The sequence below is a fragment of the Battus philenor genome, unplaced genomic scaffold (assembly GCF_028537555.1).
Source record: "Battus philenor isolate CCGP_79_NKW_IND1 unplaced genomic scaffold, ilBatPhil1.0.hap1 SCAF_8, whole genome shotgun sequence".
Lineage (NCBI taxonomy): Eukaryota > Metazoa > Arthropoda > Insecta > Lepidoptera > Papilionidae > Battus > Battus philenor.
Window position 1 is genome coordinate 6,164,933 of NW_027181748.1, and position 21,462 is coordinate 6,186,394.

Genomic DNA, 21,462 nt, shown 5'->3' on the forward strand with positions numbered 1-21,462 from the left:
GGTCTACCCGCTGGTAGTCGACACTCCAGAAGCTTTCGGCCTCAACAGCCATCATTTACACGAGCGATGTGCCGCGCTTACTACCACTTCATACGAAAAATTCTTCGAACTACGTCGGTGACCTTGATTTATTTGCTTCAAGAATTTTCACATGAAATCATATTTTATATTAAAAAAGGAAATAAATGAAATGTGATGCATTATAAAAATATTTTAATATAATTACGCAGCATAAAAACCACTCTGGAACATAACTTAGAATCGGGTGCATTAATAAATGCTTCGCAATGATAATAGTTAACTAGCAATGCTACGTACAGTCCTTGTTATATGTACATTATGTACAATAATATAACGAAATATTGTCTATAAAAAAAAGCATTGTAATCACCGCCTAGTAGGAGGTCACTATAATATCACAGAGGTAACCATGTATGTAACAAAATTATAATGGCTACAGCAACTGTAAATATATAAACGCAAAACATATTGTTAGAAGACTCATTTGCAACAAATCCTTCCTACATTCAATTTAATAGAAAACTCCTTCAGCCAAAATCAGATACCAATAAATGCATATCATTATTTTAAAAAAATAATATAACAGATTTCAAAATGTTCTTCATGATTAACAAACAACAGTGAAAAATAATGATTATAAAACTAAGCTATTTAACATTTGAAATATTTGTTTCTGGAAGGCACCCACATAGCTGTTACATATTACTATAAAGATAATAAAAGGAAATGTTGAGCACAGGTTCATTCACTATATACCTAATACTTTTTAAATAGACATAAAATTCGAAAAAAAATTCATATATGTTTGTCTGAAAAAAATTGGACACCAAATAACACAACCGCACTTACATTGTTTTAAAAAACGATAACGTTTTCATATGGATGGAATATTTTAAATAAATTAAAATTAACATTTACCGGTCTTTTAAAACAAGCATAGTGGTTTTGTAAAAAAATAAATTTACTACAGGCATGAAATAATTTTAAATAGTTGCTGCTTTTTCTTACTGGATCGTAAGTGTCATGTTCAATTCAGCGTAGTCCAGAATTTATTGCTGAGTTCCCGTTTTTACTATATAGATTCGAAATCAGGTAACATTATAATTTTCTTGCACAGTAGATATATAGGATAATAAAACGAGGCATGAAACTATAGTCCAAACAGAGTTATTTTGTAAAATTAGTCGCCGAAACTTCTGAAAGGCTCCGCTGTAATTTTAAATTTCGTTATATTTATTAATCGACCTGGTGAATATCATTTGTTTTTAAAATTATTGCATTCTTAGTAATAATTTAAAATGTATAATGACGTTTTGAATTGGATTTCTGTACTTAAAAATTCAAATCTATTAAAATATATGCTACAAATTAATTTTCTATGGATGTCGACGTTCATATGCATACCAAAGAATAAATTAAATTTTAATATGCATAAACAATTTCCTGTTACATTCATGGATCTATCAATGAGTATTACAAAGTCAATTATATATTATAGGCCATGTTATTCACAAATAATTCTTCATTTCAAAATTTTATTTTTGTTCCAACTTGTATATATTAGCGGGCGGAATACAAAATATATATATTCAGACCTCCCACATTGAATTATTATTGTCTAATAAACCTTTATCTACGTGGGCAATCCTCATCGTTTTAATAATTTAGACAGGATAATGTGCCTATCTCGTGAATTATATGCACGACAGTGTTTAACATCTATAAAACAGAGTGTGAAATGTTTTTCTTAAACAACAATTAAAAAATCTCAACGAGCCTTTGACTCTGGAATCATTACAAATTACCACGTTTCGTTTATCATATATAATTCTAGAAATAATTTATTTAATTCAGCGTCGATTAATCCTTATACACTGCGATGATTTATTAATTATTGATTCGTATATAAAAATGGAAAAATAAAATACAATAATAATGATTTTTAAAATAATACAATCTATAAAACTAACCCAAAAAGATGTTTCATTTAATGTTAGTTTATAAAAATTAGTGATGCAACCAACGATATTTTGATACCATAAAAAAATAATTCATCTTTGAATTATCGAATCTTATATGATCGATTAGATTATTAAATTATCAATAAAATCAGACGAGTGAGAAGCCTTGAGTTTGCTGTATGGCTTGCAAGAGGTAGTACTTTAGACGCTCCTTGGTCTTGTATCGCGGCAAGTCCAGAAGATTGAAGCAAGTGTGGGCCACGGGAAAATATCTGTCGTCTGCAACTGGCTGTATTCTAATCTGAAGAGAAAAAATAACACATTCAGATAAAACATTGACAGACATTGCTTTATAATTTAAAAAAAAAAACATAATTTCAATTGATAACGAATAGCCATAAGAAAAATTCGTACTACTACACACTTTTCGACAACTAAACATAACTAAATTTACATTCAATTGTGTAAATCAATACCAATTTTTTTTTTAAATAAACATTCGAATACCCCATTTATGATGTCAATTTCTTAACATCATATTAAAAAAATCTATTTGGTCATAATCAAAATGAATAAATTACTTACTTTAATATCCTTCATACCCTGTATAGGAACGCGATCACTGCCGGTAAGGAAAAGGAGAAACTTCTTCTTGTCTTCAATTGACAGCTCATGGAACACTTCCCAGAACCATCTACAATGATTCACATAATTTTTATTAATTAAAGTCTGTGACCAAATAAGGAAATCATCTAAATCTTACTATAAACAAACCCAAAGACAATAAAATTTTAATGAACGAATGGTTAAATATTCTACCTATATTCTAGAGGTCATAAATAGCATCGTCTCCATTATAAGACAAAGGAGACAGAGCACCCTTCCTCAGTTGCTGCAGGAGGATGATCAAGAAGGTATAGTGAGAAAACATAAGGAACTATAACCTGTGATAAATATACATCTGTAATACAAATAAATAACTTAAGCTCTAATAACATATGAATAGTGTTGTACATTGTTACGGAAAGACCTAGACTGTGATAATTGAGGAAAGGATGAAAGACGACGCAAAGAAGGAAATTTAGAATAAATGAAATTGTTAGATAAATGATGTATATTGGAAGAGTGAATGAACGATTATGTGAAGACTGGAAGAGAGCGAAAAAAAACACATGAAAAATTGATTAAAAATGTAAAATCCCTTTCCCACAAAAATCTAGGGGTATACAAGACGCCCCCAGTAACGGGCGAAAAAGGTCATAAATAAATTGAAGAGAACATACCTAACTTGTTGATCATTAACGGCATAACCATTTTTATATTCGCAATTATTTTCAAACAGATCCCAGTCATACTCTTCGTTTCCTATAACCACAGACATCAGTTCATGGGATCTGAACAACTTGATTATTCTACCACCGCAAACCTGAGGAACAAAGTAAATTGGCTTTCTAACAAAACTTATTACAATAACACTTACACTTAATTCTATACCGTTGTCTTGAAGTATCAAACTGTATTACGAAATGTTCGACGAGGACTTTTAAAAATAAAATCTCTAATAAGACATCTCGAATGGCACAACAAGCAACAAAGAAATGAAGACTCGTTTCACATTGTCCTTTTATATTTCCCTTTTGTTTCTATCTTTAACGGGTTCAGTTTCAATTAACAATTTGTCTAAAAAATCTTTTTAAGCTCTGGCAAAGGTCTCAACCAGACTTCCGTTATTTCCGATCTTATATAATTTGCGAACTCGCTCCAAGATCGAATCAGAAATGAGGAAATGAAGAAGAATCAAGGTCACAGTCGTTGCTGGAAGAATTTCTTATCTAAGGTAGCAATGGACGAGATAATCCCTCATGTAGCCGTCGGCTGTTGAGGCCACGAGCAAGTAGGACCCATATTAGATGGAAAGACGTCAAAGTTAAAGACGCGAGAAGTCGCTGGATGCGGGTAGGGCAACATCAGTCATCGTGGTGATCTTCGTGGCTGGTGATGGTGATGAACCATTGTATGAATTTAGTTAAGAAGGAAAAATAGAGCGTGGGGTCAACAAATGACGGAGGATGTAAGAAATAGATGCATATACATATAACAGATTACTTTTAGTCTTTTCTTTTAATTTCCGAACACGAATTAAATTGCTCAAAATCACTGCGGTCGAAGTTTACAGCGTGTAGAACTTTATAACAAGACATTACTTTGATGCTATTAAGTAATCAGGAAAAAATCGAAAGGTCTGATGAGCATTGACTGGAAAATTGGAAGACAAAACCTTGCGTTACAAGAAAGAGTTTTAACTTGAAATTTGGCATTAAGAAAGCGCGGTATTGTTGCGCCTGAGGAAAAAGAACATTAACGACAACGCGAGCGATGACGGCCTACAGATGGAACAGACCGACCAATACTTCTTACCTCTCACTGCGCGCGTGCCTAAGGTGTGGTGCAGCGGTTTTAGTACTAGTACAGTAATGCTAACCAATTAATCTTTGGGTGTGAAGTGTTTATGTAACTGCAAAAAGGCGTTCTTAAAATAAAGTATGAACACGTTAAGCTGGAGAACGTGTCCGAGTGATGCTATCAGATAAATAACAGCATAACATCAAAAATATATATATATATATACTTTACCTTTTGAAAGCCTTGATTAAATGCCTTAAATTGGTTCATTACAGATTTATTGAGCAAAAAGTCAACGTATAGTTCTACGTATTCGTCCTTGTTTTCATGCGTGACCGCAATGTTCTCGCCATTCTCCTTCAGCGTGTGGACTTGGACCTCGTCAAACACAATCGTGTTCACAGCAAAACACAAACTGAACACCTGGTGAAATAAAATCATTTGTATTTCACATAAAGACGATGAATAAATTTTAGTCGCAATCAAATTAACTTATGACAAAATTCATCATTATTTCAGCTATAAGACGTCTGCTGCTCGTCATAGGCCTCTCCCATATAGAACCGATTAAAAGTGGCCTGAATCCGGAGTCTTCCAACGACCTTAAAAAGGACGTCTGTCCACCCATCACTTCCCCAGTGTTTTATGGCCCTAGTGGCTATTCCTTCTGCAACTGCTAATTATTAATTTAACTTGCCAATCCACTGAACTGTCATCTAATCGTTCGTCGACAATGAGTGAGCGACTAGGCAAGCCATTGAGGACCGAAGTGACAAACCATATTACAGTGCCAAAAGACATCTCTGGTAACACATATTGGACATAGACTTTCACCATTTGGCGCTGAGGGATATTTGATGAAATGTTTTGAAGTTTCCCGTTCGTACGTTGTTTAGCCTTTCTCAAAGTTGGACTAATCTAATGTAACTCTGGCCCAAGGTAACCGTATGAGTAAATACATACAATAAACATGTACATCACCATCATTATGTCAGTCGATAGACGCTACCTTGATTATGTCGTCAATAGCACATACATACAACGATTAAGAAACTATTATTTTTATAATAGTGTTACTGGTGTGCTCTTGTATAAATAAATATGTATACAAAATGACGGCACACAAACCTCTTCAACATCGTCATCGGGATACTCCAATAGACTCTTTAAGCTGTTTGCCAGAGTGGGGTATAAGTCCGAAAGATCGTCCAACATTATAGACTCCCCCAATAATTTCTTATACAACACTAGCGGGAAAGGAACGTATATTATGATTGAGTTGTAAATGGCTAGACCGTAAATCGCACCTGAAAAATAAAATATTAACTTTAAAATTTAAATGCTATTAATAATTGTTTGTCTATTTAAAAATAAGGTACACATAAGACACAACGAAAGTACATTATTAAATAGGTTAAATTGTTACAAAATTAAATGATAACCTCTAAGTATATGTACACGCCGTGATAATTAAAATATACATTGTATCATTTGACTGAAAAGTAACGACACAGTAAACATTTACTCTCTCTTTCTCTCAGATGTATCATTTTCAGAGGGACTGACACTGCTGCCCAAATGAGCAGTTTCCGCAGGTTGGGGGTGGTGGGACGCAATTAGCACATAGCATAAACATATTTTAGAGGTAGCAACCTAGAGGGCTGCAAGCAGAGGCATATGTTAGTTAGCTTCTTAATGAAGCCACGAAGTTATTGATTTTAATAATGTAAAATTAAAATATTGAGCGCTACTTTTATTTACATTTCAAACAAATATTTAGAAGTGGATAAATAAACGCAAATTATAAAATGCTGTGTACCGATTAGATAATACATGACGTCATCTTCAAAGGGATTATTTGAAAACCAGATCATGTTTGTCTCCTCGGATTGTTTAAACATGCCGTAAACGGGATCGAATATCTCTTTGAGCAACAACATGAAGAATTCCTTTTTAACACCACCCGCGTCCTCGGCTTCTTCTCCCACGAATTCTACCTGAAAAGATCATTTAATTGTCAAACGTTCTTCCCCCACATAATAAACATTATTTACACTTTTAAATAAACGTTTCATTCACAAATATATTTATTGCTTAAGGTGAAGATTCTCCAGCATTGGCGCAGTACACACATATTGATCAGAAATAGCTGTGATAGCCTTAGATGTGATATATTCACTCTCATTTGTTTCAAAAAAATTATTTTATCTAAGATCTGTTTTATTATTTTCGCACGGCTACCTCAAATAACATTTAAAAAAAATGAAACGCCAGACAATTAAAGCAAGGGACAAAGGTAAAATACTACTTAGAATCAGAGAAATTATTTGTCAACAATTTTAATACAGATACTACAAAAAACTTTATTACAATTAACTAACGCCAATGCTTCTAACCTTTAGGTATTTTAAAAAAAAGACGGAATCTTTGATATCTCAAAAATCGTCGATTTTTGGATACAGTGTAAGGTATATTAATTGATTGCTAATAAGCTTACTATCATCCATTTGAAGCTATTATTATCTATTTCCAATAATTTTGAACAAAACCGTAGCATCTATATTTTATTTACAATTAATTTACACTTAAAAGCAAAATCTTAAGCATAATGCCTAGTTATTGCCTTGCAGACAATCTTTCGAGTTACGCAAAGAATAGCGTGTAAAAGGCAATTTATAGAAAGTAATGAATCAAGTTTTACTTAAGCTTTTAAAAGTCTACTCGACATTATTCTCCCTATATCTATCTAATAGGCCTCTCTATCGCAACTGAATGCTAAAGAAAACACAATCATAATCGATTTTAAACTTTATTAAGTGATAAATTTACTCAAACTTTATTTTGGTTCATTGAACGGCCAGCGTTGCGGTTTTTGATAAAGGGCTACGCCAGGCAGTGGGCGTCTATCAGCTGATATGATGATGACATTTTATTTGATATGAAATAGTAATATATATATTAGTATATAGCTAAACTTTATATTTTTCTTTTATTGTCTGTCATTGGCGAAATTTGGCCTAACGAAATATACTAACCAACCTTAGAAACATAGTATACATACTCTGAGCGGCTTTTTAAGCTGTGAAGAGTCGTGGTTGCTAATTTGCGTCATCGTGTCTCTCACAATGTGATTCCTGGAGACTATGAGGTTGAGGTACTGGTCCCTCTGATATTCGTACGTAGGGTCCATGAAGAGGCGTGTGAATATCTGTGTAGCAGCTCGGCTGATAGCGATCTGCATTTGCAGCTGTTGATCTATTTTTAGCAACAGAGACTTGCACTGCACGTCGAATAGAAAGGCATAGTTGCACATGTGCGGTTGAGTCGACTGCAAATTGATAGGTTTTTGCTTACTGTTACGATGTCACTCGAATCCGAGGTAATATTTCAACTATTTAATTCTATCTTTACTTCGATGTCATGTAAAATCGAGTCTTTTTCAAAATTATTTGAAGCAGTTAAAACGAAGTCTCTTGATAAATTACTTTTATTGTAATTTCAAATAAATTATTATATTAAAATATTTCCTTGGATACCCGTGCCCTGTTCCAGTGTACCTCTTGTCATACAAAGCTAACTACCCTCCACCACTCCTCGAGAGGAAGGTTAACGGAATGTGTATAATATGGCAAAATTACAATACATTTAAAAAAAAAACAGTACTTACATCTTGATCGGAGAGCCAATGTATGTAATCGGTCGCAATGTCCACATAATTACAGAGGTCCTCTATGTAGAAACATTCAGCAGGTATTTTAGGATTTTTAGGATTCACAAAATTTATTTTATTTAAAAATGTTAACGTGTTTAATATCTGCATTATGCTATGTGTAAAATTGATTTTCTGAAATATTTATTTTATACAATTTTGTGTATAATTAAACAAATCATATTAGTTAAAAATAAGACAAATAGCCTATTAACCAATAAAAAAGTATGTATTCAAAGATATTCTAGCGAGAACCCTAACTTGTGTATACAGCAAGAATTTAAAAATAATTGAAGATACATAGAATGTCAAATTATTCTACTGTAATTATTAATATTATAAATAGTAATAAGTTAAAAAAGTAGAATCTTAAAGCTGTACAGCTTATTTGTCAGGAAAAAGCTTTGAAGTCTTTACACCTATTTTTAATCATTGTATAAAGTGATCACTCTGAAATACATAGCGTTAATCTAATTTTTCGATCGTAATTAAACAGTCCAATAACTTCTGGCAGAAACAAGTCTCCAGGAATAGACAGAGGAGAGGAAAAGCTCTGATATGTAATTGTCCCCATTTTGAAAACATTTTTTCTTATAGCATATTATTTCTGAAACCATTGTTTCTTAGGTAGTAAATACCTTATATTGATAGTAAATGAGCTATACATTCACCACTTTAAAAGGTTTTACTCCATAACTAATATTTTTTTATAAAAGCTTAATTTTTTATAAAAAGACTATTTCACTTCACGATTCTGTCTGCATGTTACAATTTTTGTCAATAATGCATATTATTAACCCTTTGGCCTATAACCACGAGTTTGAATCGTGGTAAAAAATTTGCGCATAGACAAAAGCCACGAATCTGACTTGTGATGAAAATTTTTCCCATAAATAAAAGCCAAGATACTGAATCATGGTTACAGGCCAAAGGTTTAATTAACTAAGTATTCATTTATAAATTGCAATTAATTCATTATCTACTTTTTAAAATTGTATGTCATGCAATAAACATTTTGCGCCAGTTCAGATACTAGGTTGACAGTTGATTGGCCCGCCGCGCGACTGATTTGCTTGTTAATTAGGGCTCTCGAAATTGGCATAAATAATGTTAGACAAAAAGAGAAAATACCTTCTTTTTCAAAAAATTGAAGATTAGAGGAAAAAAGAGGAAAACATTTTGATTGAATTCAGAGAACATTATATAGCCCAACATTAATATTTTTTTTCATGAATGTAAGAAATTTGGTAGAATATTATATTATTAGGTGATTATTCGCCCACGGCAAATTCGAAATCTACTTTGTTTTTTATATGGCCTCGTTATTGGGGGCCTATCGTACATTCCCTGTCTGGGTACACCAGGTACATTATTTTTATTAAAAATTTTTCACTTTATTATTTTATTTTCATCCTGATCTTTTGTCCTCAATATCTTCTACACATCTTTTTATTCCTTTCTATACTTTATTTCCTTCCATTTCTTATATCGCCTTCCTTACGTCGCATTCACCTCCAGAATACTACTTTATACATTTTTATTTTTGTTTTATTCTTACATATACTTTTTTATGTTTGCATTTCATTTTTTATTTACATTATCATTTTATTTTCTTTAGTTCTATAATCCATGATCACACAATTTGCACCTCATTCACCTCTTACCTGAGTTGGATTTATTTCTTCTAATAGCGTTACGTATAACCTTTTTGCAGTACAAACTTACCTTGTTAACACGAACTACAGGTTGCATTAGTTCATAAACAATTACACTCTTGAATATGTCAACAAGCATCTCAAAATATTCAGTGGGCTGTGACTCCCACCACATTTGCACTATTTTTTGCGGGTAAATAGCCAATTTATTGAACGCCTCTGCAAAAGGACCCTAGAATATACATGCTTCAATTTAATGACGTAATAAAACAAACATGATGTCAAACAGATTATTTTACATAATAGATTCCCTAATAGTTGGTGAATGTATTTATGAAAACTGTAAACAAACGCCTGCATGGGCAATAGACAGACCCACATACGCGTGCGCAGAACAGATAGAAGCAGGGACCTTAAGATTCTGAAGAGGAGACATCCGACTGGCAAGCGCAGTGTGGTCTGTGTCTACCAACATGGTAGACAGATGACTATGTAAATGTGGGAAAATGCTGGAAACAAGCCAATTTCACCCAGACGCACTCCAGAACCTAAATGCTCCAGTGGTCATATGTTCTGCGTGTTTGTAAACTGACCACTTCCACTTAATTTTGCTAATCTGCTGAGCTTATTCCTGATTCGAAGTCGCAAAGAAATACCGAATATAACCTTTGCCATGACTCGTTAAGCGACTGAGAGCTTGCTAATAAGGTCTGAAATAAGAGATCACATTTCTGTGGCAAAAGATTACAGATTTTTCAAATATGCTAATTTTGATTTTTAAGTAAGTCTGAATCAATCTGTCATAATACAAAATATATCAAATTTTCTGGAAACACAGCTAAAATAAAGTGTATTTTTAGTTTTTCTTAAAATATTAACGATCTTACGGAAAACTACGGAGATTTGTATGAAATTTGAATACAAAGTCAGAACTCCTACGGTAAAACAATAGTAAATTTAGATAATATTATATGTATGTGTTAGATATCAAATGAATATTTACTTGAATAATTGGCTTATTATGGAAAGCACTTTTGCGTAGAAAAAACCATGATACGAATGGACGAGAGAGACCGATAACTACACCTGCTTGTCTGATTGTGTCACTGACTGACTCCTTAAATAATTCCTATTGTATATTCATCTATTAGTAGCTTACTGATGTCGCCTCCATAATTTCTTAACTGACTCCTTAAATAATTCCTATTGTATATTCATCTATTAGTAGCTTACTGATGTCGCCTCCATAATTTCTTAACTGACTCCTTAAATAATTCCTATTGTCTATTTATCTATTAGTAGCTTACTGATGTCGCCTCCATAATTTCTTAACTGACTCCTTAAATAATTCCTATTGTCTATTTATCTATTAGTAGCTTACTGATGTCGCCTCCATAATTTCTTAACTGACTCCTTAAATAATTCCTATTGTCTATTTATCTATTAGTAGCTTACTGATGTCGCCTCCATAATTTCTTAACTGACTCCTTAAATAATTCCTATTGTCTATTTATCTATTAGTAGCTTACTGATGTCGCCTCCATAATTTCTTAACTGACTCCTTAAATAATTCCTATTGTCTATTTATCTATTAGTAGCTTACTGATGTCGCCTCTATATTTTCTTAATAAAATATAACTTTATGTAAATAACTATATTAAATTCCCCCTCCTAGTATTATTTAACAATGTTCTCTTTGCCTTCGTTTTTTGAAAAAATTCCTACTAAGGGTTTAATACGAGGCCATAGTAAATATTAAACAAAATACCTGCAATTCAGGATGGCGGCGTGGATTCCTCATTTCATGGTATAATGGTAAGGTCAGGAATACTCGAAGCACTTCGGCATCGGGAGGAGATGGATTCATTTTCTTTATTATGTTCTCTGTTAGATGACCGAAAATCTAAAAGACACTAAAAATTTAAAACAAATCGGGACATGTTTCAATTAGATAAATAACATAAATTATCACCAAAGCATGTTTGCTCAGTTGAGTACACAATCATATGCAAAAACATATGTTTTACAGGCTGATTAGTTATAGGTATAAAGTATCAACAGGTCAGTAACTTCTAGAAGTACAAAAATATATATCTATAATGTAATTACGCTATATATAACATAAAACTAAGTATTCCGACATTTCTTAAAAAAAAATTATTTACATCAAAATGTTTATTTTATATGTTTTCACAGTTAAAATTTATTATAACATGTCATTTAGACCTTTTATTTGATGGGTCAATCAGTGTTAGGTGGAAATACCAGTAAATAGTGATACAAAATGACATTTTAAGATCATTAAATCCATGATTCCTTATGAAACATCATTTGCTGCAAGAACCTTGTACTCACTAGCTCTTTTATAGACGTGTTTTCAAATTTGCTGATAACAGAAAATGCTTCCTCTGCTCTCTTCAAATCGACACCTGGCACCTTAGAATTACAGCCGAAATGAGCGCTCTCTCCCAAAAGAAATGAACCATTCATACACGCTAGTGACCCGAACACTGTCTCTAAGTACGCCATCAGATCCTGAAAACATGATTCATTGTTACCGCGAATAACTTATTAAAAATTATATTAAATTAATAGTTTAGTACTATTACAATTATATACGTGTTACGACATGAAAACTTGAATATAAACATCACAGGAAAACATATTAATTAATAAAAATGCCAATAGTGTGTTTGACAAAATCATTTTAAGATTATTTACTACTATCACATAATATTTAAAAGATTGTAAAAAAAAATTGTTTTTAGTGCCTAAGCCACCATAAAAACACTTTGTATTATTGTACATACATTACACAAATTGAGTTTAAACTTTATGATTTTTAATTTACATTATATATGTTGATCAGTGTCCAGTGTCACAACAGAAAAAACATGTTTGCATAAAAAATCTTGTTACAAAACACTGACAGATATAAAGCGGAAATTGTAATTTTTACATAAAACACTGTTTTAGTTTTTTTTATTTACCAAAGTAATGCCCTGTTCCTGTAACAATGTTAATACTTTTTGTATTTTGAACTAATGCTAGGTGCAAATAAAAAATGCTACAAAAATATTTTATATATTCTTTTCTATATACTTTATCTAACTCTGCTCAAATTATAACAAACTTGGAATAAAAATTGAGAATTCACTAAGCGGATGACGGAAAACTAGTATTAAAAGTAAACTAGGAATTAATGAAGAAAAAACTCAAATATAATTTGCGATTTTATAAATTGTGCTGCCTTCAGAAAGAAAATTCAATTTGGTAAAGAAGCTCATGACATGACATTCAATTTATGCCTTATATAACCACAGGTGCATTAAAGTTTTACCAAAAATAACATACAACTTGACTCACTTGATTGACAGCATCGTCGTCCTTGAACATTTCACATGCTGCTAGCCTGGGTAAAGTAAGTGATAATATTTGTTTCTTCATATCTGGAACTCGAAAATCCACAGACATGTTCTTATCGCTGTTAATGACTAGAAAACTGTGGTCGCCGCCCGCAAACACTTTTAAAGGACCATTGAAGATCTCCTGATTAAACTGCGGACAAGGAAATTTAACAACTGAAAACTTTATTCATAATAACCAAGATTTGTAGATATGTAAAATTTTATGTATTGATATAAAACATTTATTTAGTAACTTTCACATATGGCCATTTATGTGTAACACGACTTGGCATTTTTATAAAGTTGTTTGTGTTAATATAAACATACTCTGTGGTTATATGTCATAAACCATGTCATATGTATACTACAAAAGTTTACTATGACGTACTAAAAAAATACCTTAGTTTAACTTCATATTGAAATTAAATATGAGAATTATTTGAAACATAAAACCAATCACCACATGTCAAGATACTAAAAAAACATTTAACACAAAACATAGAACATCCATAAATATACCTAAGTACCATTATATAAACAGTAGTTTAAAAGATTTTAAGTTATTTTAAAATGAATTAAAAATAGAAGTAACTCAACATCAAGTTTAGAGAACCGCGCTCCGCCTTTGTTAGAAGTACTAGCCCTCCCAATCTTGAATTTCTTCTTGGGCTATAAGGAGGACATCATTCCGTTATTGATCTTTCATATACAAAAATCACTAAATCGTAATAAAGTACATATGTACATCAGAGGTTCCCAGAATTTTTTTCTTTTTGACCTCTTAAAAAATTTAGCTGGTTCCGGTGGACCCCCTGCGGCTACATTCTACCATATTCTCAAGTCGTTAAATATGTGAAGATTAGATCTAACTATAGGAAATTACGAAGCGGCTGTATTTTAAATAAAAATTAATAATTTTCTAGATTTCTGCCTACATGCACTGCTGGAATCAATTAATCATTTTAGTTGTTCACTATTGAACATTGGTAACCCCTGCTTACGAATTATGAACCCGATGTTTTTTCTTCACGTCAACATAGACACCCATCAAGTCTCCCGTGGACCCCAGGGGTTCCACCTGTACTACTTTGGGAACTAAGGATGTACATTAATTATAATTTTGTCAGTGTTCGATTTATAAATTACCTTAAAAATTTAAAAACCTTTCATTAGCAAAATAAAGAGAAATTAATATTGCAGTAAGTCTACATTTGATTTTAAATCATAATTATTCATGCACAGTTAACTACAAATAACATTTGTGCGACCTATATTATATAAATATGACAAAATTGTACACGTGTACTGTACATTAGGAAATGTTAGGCATTTACTACAAAAGCGTTAAAAATATTATTCACCTTACTTTGTCCTATATAACCAGTCTGCATAAAAAAGTATTCAAACAGTTAAATCAACTATTTTGAACACTTGGACTGGAGCTGAGGTATTTGTTTAATTTTGGGTACATAGATATAACAATAAACATATTTAGGTTATTTTATTCATAGTATTAGAAATTTCTTATGATTTTTTTTGTAATCAAATACCAATATAGTACGAAATTAACTTGTAATTAGCACCCAGCATTCATCAAACATGTGTGACAAGAAACATAAAGATTTATAATGTAAAAATATACTGCATTTTTAAGTTCCAAGACAGTAAAAAATCTCTATCTCCTAAAATACTTTTAAAACAATAAAAGTTGTACACAACTACAACCTATTTTAATTTTTATTTGAATCAATTATGTTGTTATGAACATTTAAGTTAGACTTGTTAGGTTTACGAAATACAATATTGACAAAAAAATGAAGGAAAATATCGACTGTTAAGCACACTGTAGAAATGATATTTGTATGTGGATAACATTAAATATTTAAACAAAAAGTTGTAATAGCTTTCGAGTGCTATATTATTCTGACATATACTACAGTAAATTCACTTTTTCTTTAAGTTCTTGACCATAAAAATGCTATTAATACATTGATCATAAGAAAAGTTTAATTTTGGCTAAATTAAAAATTATCCACAACATATTTATCAAAATAACTGTTTTAGAGCAACATGTCTCCAAATGGCCAATTTGTTAAAACTTTTTTCTTTCTTTAGGAGAGCAATTGAAAAAATAAAAATTATTCTATAAAGACTTTTCCTGCCAATTAATTGTGATTACTTCAGATTCCAAGTTATATCAAACAAGTCCACAACGATTTAAAAATTAATATCAGTATAGTTAGAGTAAAACAAGAATATGTAAAGAGATATAGTATCAAGTAACCGGCGAATCGTCGTTAGGTGTGAAAGGAATGGGCGTGGGCACGAGGGCGAACGCCATATGTGGACATCCCAACTGTCCACGAGCCCCGTAGCCGCATGCCAGTATCCGATCGCCCACACGACACAGTACGTGGCGACGGCCGCAGGCGACTTGCGTCACCGTGCTACCCATCAGCTCCATAACCTGTTAAAAGAGGATTACATTCAAATCCATACCTAATCTTAAAGTTTAGATATTCAAAATTTGATAGAAATATTCCTCTTGCTTGACAAAGGTCAGCTAATAACGAATTTCACGGAATTCTACGTGCAAGGGGGCTGGAGACATCTTATCATAGAATATAAAATTTAATAAAATGTAACCCCTTTTGAAAAAAAAAAATTAAATATGAAAATAAATCGCCAATATGTCGGTTAGAACAATACTCTCCAGATTCAGCTATCTTTTTTGTCATTTTTTTTTATAAAAACCATGACGTGAATTAAAACATCTTTTTGGTATCAATCTAAAGTTTCCCGTTTCACTATTCTGTATATAATTTTAAAAATGTCAACCCTTTTTAACTAGTAAAGGCCTTTTACCTTTTTAGGCACCAATTCATCTCTTGTGGTTCCATGACCAGTCTGACCATATTCCCCAGAGCCACATGTAAAGACACCACCATCAAGTGTCAAGAAAGCAGTGAAATCTTCTCCACAAGATATGTGACACACCTGCAATTATATGTAATAGTATAATTAACAAAATTCTATGTGATTGTAAACTAGCCTTTATTACAAAAGAAATGTAGTGATGTGTGAAGTGACAAATTACAATAAGAAAACCTACGTTTCGAAGATATTATAGATAAATATAGCAGAAATTTAGTTGACTATTTTTGATTAATATTTTTAAAATAAAAAACAGCACAATAAAAACGGTTTTTTATAAATCATTTTCAATTTAACTTGCATTACATTGCTTTATTTACATTAACATTAACATTAACTGGGTACAAAAAGATAGAAGTAACAAAAAATTCAAAACTTTTTTAATTTTTTTTTTAAATTAGTTCAAAAAATATTTTATGTGTAATAGCTATCACATAAAAATGACCCAATATTTGATGCTTTATATAGTTTATACATGCTTCTATGATATTCAAAAATGTTTAGTTTTTGTATAACTCTCCTATTCTTTACAATACAATACAAGTAGGAATAATTTACAAAAAAAATCTTTGTTAGTAAATATAAAATATGCTTATGCCATGGTGGATGTTAAAAGACAATGTTGCAAAACATTTTAGATTAAGATATTGACTAGATTAAGTTTGATATTTTCACTGTGCATTTATTATTTTGTACCTTGACATTTCTTAATGTTTTTAAATGAGTCGGATAAAATCTGTTCTCTCTATCTTGTAGGCCTAATTGTCCATTGTTATTTTTACCCCAACCAAACACTGCACCTGATCTGTAATAATAATAAAATAAAGTTTTAACATACAAAATTTATTCATTCTTTACAGCTATAAACATTATTTTAATTACACCATTGCATGTACTTATTAGTAATTAAATGTGTCTTACTTAGATAAAACAAATGTGTGGTAACTACCACAGGCCACTAATGCAATAGGCACACCAGACAATGATGTAATCTGTTGTGGTGTGGTTTCCTTGTTAGTCATGTTTCCTAAGCCACACTGACCATAACTATTTGCACCCCAAGCAAATAAGTCACCATCTGTCATAAAAATAAGAAATAATTTAGTTGATATAGATAAAAAATTATCATTTAAATATAAGAGAGATAACAGGTATTGCAGGGTTTGTCTTTCCAGTTGGGATAATTTATTTTCTTTTAAATAAAAAAAAAGTTACAACCAAATGAATCATTTTTGCCATTTTTAACAAATATGTGAGCTGCCATGGTAAAAACTACATATTGCACAATTGTTAACTTGATGGCCCTAGTCGACCTTCAAGAAAGACAACTGAAATATTCCACATTTTGATTTATATGCATGCTCGACCATTGGTATGCTTTGTGATATTATTTCCGTAAGTGTATTATATAAATAGCCATTAAATTTTTCAAACGTAAGTTAACACTTTCTTAAATGTTTGTAAAAGTTAGCCAGGCAATAGCATTCAACAAAGTTGAGGTTTGGCCTTCTTGGCACTTAAGACAGAATGCTCACAGCCTATGCTAAGATCCCATCTCACCAGTTGCATCTGGCAAAGTAAGGAATTTGTCAGCCACCCTTTAATATAGTAGTATGTAGCAATTCAAATCCAATGTTGAGGGGGCTCTCAAGCTTGGCTACTTATAAAAGGTGTATGCTTAATGCCACCTGTGTTCTAGCCCCTTATGCAAATGATGGAATAGCATTTATTTGGCAAGTAGGGATCAGCTGTTCAGGTTTGTTTACACAAGTTTTTTACTTCAATTAGGATACATATTTCTATGTTAAGATACAACTAAAAATATATTTGAAGGTTAAAAAAATAAGTTTAGATAAACTTACTGTTTGTTAAAGCAATGGAATGGTAAGATCCACATGCAATTTGAATTACACTTTTTGCAGCCAAAAATTTAATTATTTTTGGTTTATCTTGTGCATGGGCCCCAAGATTACTACCTAATTGACCCATACTGTCAGAACCCCAGCTAAATGGCTGGCCCCATTCATCAAGGGCCATTGAATGCTGAACACCACATGCTATTGTTGATATTGCACAACCTTTAAATGTTTCCACAAGATCTACAAAAAAAAAGAAACAATTATGATGAATATTAGCAAAAAAATTAAATTATCACAACTTCACAACAATATTTAATTAACTAAAAGTTATTAAAACAGTATGCACATTATTATTAAATATATTAATAAAAATATTTATTTTTCTACTATTTTTAATATTTGTATAAAAATAAATAAAAATTGTGATATTCAAAGCTTTAAACATAATGACCAAATCAAAAGAAGAAAAAGGAAAAAACAAGAATTAACTATATATTTATCAGACATGTTATCATATACTGTAAAATTTGTGTTTAATTACTTCAAGTAATTTAACCTTCTTGATGATGTTGTTTATCTACAAACTTAGAATAATCAACAGGACAAGATAGTTAAAATAAAAGAAAAAAATCATAATCTACATTAAAACCAGACTGAACAATTTGTAATTCTCCCACTACCTGGTGTTTCTCCATCAACATTTTCTGTTTGACGTCCAAGCTGTCCCACATCATTGCTTCCAACCGAATATAAATGCCCATGATTAGTAAGGTACAGTGTATGAAATTCACCAGCAGCTATTATTTGTAAATGATTGCTCTCCTTCCATTTTGACAGTGTTGGTTTTATTACCTACAAATATGAAACATAAAAACAATAATAAGAGCATATACAAAAACAAATTATACAAAAAATTCTTGATGACTTCAAGTCATTATCGATTTTGATGAATTTCACTTTTACGCATTGGAACAAGTACACCAATTTTTTACTTATTTATCATCGGAAATAAAATTGTCCTAACAATTCAACACTTACCAAATCCAATGAACCTGGTCCATTTACACACAACTCATGATGAGTTGCATTACCCCAACAAAACATTTTTATTAATTAGTATTACGGTTTGAAATTGATAGATACAAATTAGACTACCTGGAAAGTAACCTATTTAAATTTAACTTTAAAATCATAAGAACATAAAAATTAAGAAAACGCCATTTATATATTAAACGTATATATCTACCGGCAATTTTTCTCTATCATTTTACCAAAAAAAAAATTATGGACCAGTATATACTAAAAGTTAAGAATCAGGAATCGAGAACAATCTTAATTTTTCGACACAGACCGCAGGCGACAGACATTTACATTTATTCTCGCCAGTAAAGAAATAAACTTGAAAGTAAGTAGAGTAAGACAAATAAAAAGAATTTGGGTATAAACAAAAAATTTCATACCCTTTTTGGGTATGAAATTTTTTAATTTTTATGATAAGTGTAAATTTAATTAAGAATCAATAATATTAATTTTATTAAAAAATTATTACTGCTTCCATTTCAGGGCTTAATACAATTTTAAATTTGACTAATAAAACATAACAGCTTGTTATTCCTTTTACTCTACAATATATAATTTATTAGTTTATATAAAAAAGGAAAGTTAAAAACATTGGATATACCAGAAGAGCATTTAATATTTGCAAATTAAGGCTTTTTCTCAAACACGAGGTTTGTTGTCTATATTTGCTTTATCTCTAAGCAGGACCTCGTATTTCGTATTTTCTCGTATGATGTTGGTGCTGTTAACCTTGCGGCTCTTACAGCTTAATCGGAGGTGAGTTCACGGAACGGAGGGGTCCGTGAACTTAAAGCTGGACTTAATTGTCCAGCTAATTTTATACATAAAATAGAAAATAATTTCCTTAATTCCACAAAACATATATTTACTTTCTTTTAATGATCCATCTAATACCTCAAGAAGTATTCCAAAATGCATAACGAATTTGAATTCTTCTACAATTGATAATGCTGAAATTTTTACTATCAAATTTAAACTTTTATTTAATACCATTATGGTGTACTGACATCTATGGAAAAATAACTAAACTAAAATACGAACTTACAAATTTGAGCTCTATTGAGCTAAACGGGGTGATCGGGACGGGAAGGGACGGCACGGGACGTTGTTCGGCCATATTTGTTATTGTGCCCATCGGGAATTATTTAGATATTAGATTTGTGAATAGAAAGTGCTGCTAAGTTTTATGTTTGTAATGTATTTCTTCTGTATGAAAATTTATTTCGCAAACGTTTGTCTAATTACATAAAACCTTAAGTGTTTAGACGAGTATGCTTATTTAGTGATTGTAGGTACCCCCTGTGGCAATTTGCTGCAGACATCTAGCGATTTTTTGTTTCGAAATATTTTTAATAAATTAAGATAAAGTGGCGGGGACATCCAATAATAATGGAAAAGGGGGACGACAACCCGCACCAGTCGACGTGGGGTCCCCCTTACTCGACTGGGAAGAAGGTGATCATTTTAGCTTCGAAGATTCCGAACGTTTCGAGGAAGATTCACTTTGTAGTTGGAGTTCAGAACCTGAAAGTCTTTGTAACAACTGGCGTGGTTGGAAAAGGCCTATTTTACAAAACTCATTCGGCAATCGTTCCGTAAAAAAGACTGTTCAAGGTAACCAATACAGCTGATCCTTTGTTTCGTAGTACAAATATGAAAATAGCATATTTAAGTTGGTAATAATGTTATTGCTTCTATTTATTTCGTTTCCTTATTATGTTTTTGCTTTAAAGATATTTATATAATTTGTTGTCTTTATCTTTGAAAGTTTAGGTGTCATGTAGATACGTGAGTGCATTTTATATGCGGTGGTATAAAGAACAGGTGCTTTGAAGTCATTTACCTTTGACTGGACGGAGCAGTTAATAATAACAGCTTTGGTTTCAAATCTCTGCTGTTTAATATTTCGTATATTTTTCTTTGTTCCGTTTGTTTATTTTTTATTTGTACATAAGATTACTGAACGTAAATAGTGTACTTTCACTACTTTCACTAATAAAAGTAACTTTCGTAATTTATACTTTTATGTAAGTTGATGTACTCATAACATTATTGATAAATCAACATTTTTTTAATTTTATATAGTTATTTACTCAATGTTTATCTATTCCTAGCTTTTAAAATTACTGTAATAGGTGGTAGTATGTTGTAATATTTTGTATGAAAATGAGGTTTTTTCAATTTTTTATTAGATTTTTATAATTAAGTACAAACTATGGATATAGCATATTGCAACAAATTTGAAAGCAACAAATATTTTTAAGAATTTTTTTCACAGACAAATCAGTTTCAACATTAAGTGAATTGGCAGCAAAATGTGTGGCCTGCCATATACCATTTGAGCTAGTTGAACATGTGTACCCACCTGTGCCAGAACAACTTCAGCTACAGATTGCTTTCTGGAGTTTTCCCGACAGTGAAGATGACATTCGG

General features: G+C 31.5%; 1 protein-coding gene across 3 annotated transcripts; it reads right to left on the reverse strand.

The window, feature by feature from the left end:
* Window positions 1-198: 198 nt before the first annotated feature.
* On the reverse strand, window positions 199-19,315 carry Herc4 (HECT and RLD domain containing E3 ubiquitin ligase 4). 3 transcript variants are annotated; one of them, XM_068774938.1, is made up of 21 exons: window positions 19,196-19,315; window positions 18,988-19,104; window positions 18,630-18,801; window positions 17,953-18,189; window positions 17,012-17,168; window positions 16,787-16,895; window positions 16,022-16,153; window positions 15,441-15,623; window positions 13,754-13,825; window positions 13,116-13,307; window positions 12,105-12,284; window positions 11,518-11,652; window positions 9,820-9,981; window positions 8,053-8,229; window positions 7,447-7,713; window positions 6,205-6,382; window positions 5,514-5,692; window positions 4,617-4,808; window positions 3,266-3,408; window positions 2,568-2,676; window positions 199-2,283 (listed from the first exon to the last, which is right to left on the reverse strand). In XM_068774938.1, exons 2-21 carry the CDS (start codon window positions 19,051-19,053, stop codon window positions 2,131-2,133), a joined length of 3,195 nt encoding a protein of 1,064 aa, XP_068631039.1. In that variant the 5' UTR covers window positions 19,054-19,104; window positions 19,196-19,315; the 3' UTR covers window positions 199-2,130. The 3 variants fall into 3 exon arrangements, with proteins under 3 accessions (XP_068631039.1, XP_068631038.1, XP_068631040.1); XM_068774937.1 differs by having other exon boundaries at window positions 18,988-19,116; XM_068774939.1 differs by lacking the exon at window positions 13,754-13,825 and having other exon boundaries at window positions 18,988-19,315.
* Window positions 19,316-21,462: the final 2,147 nt, after the last annotated feature.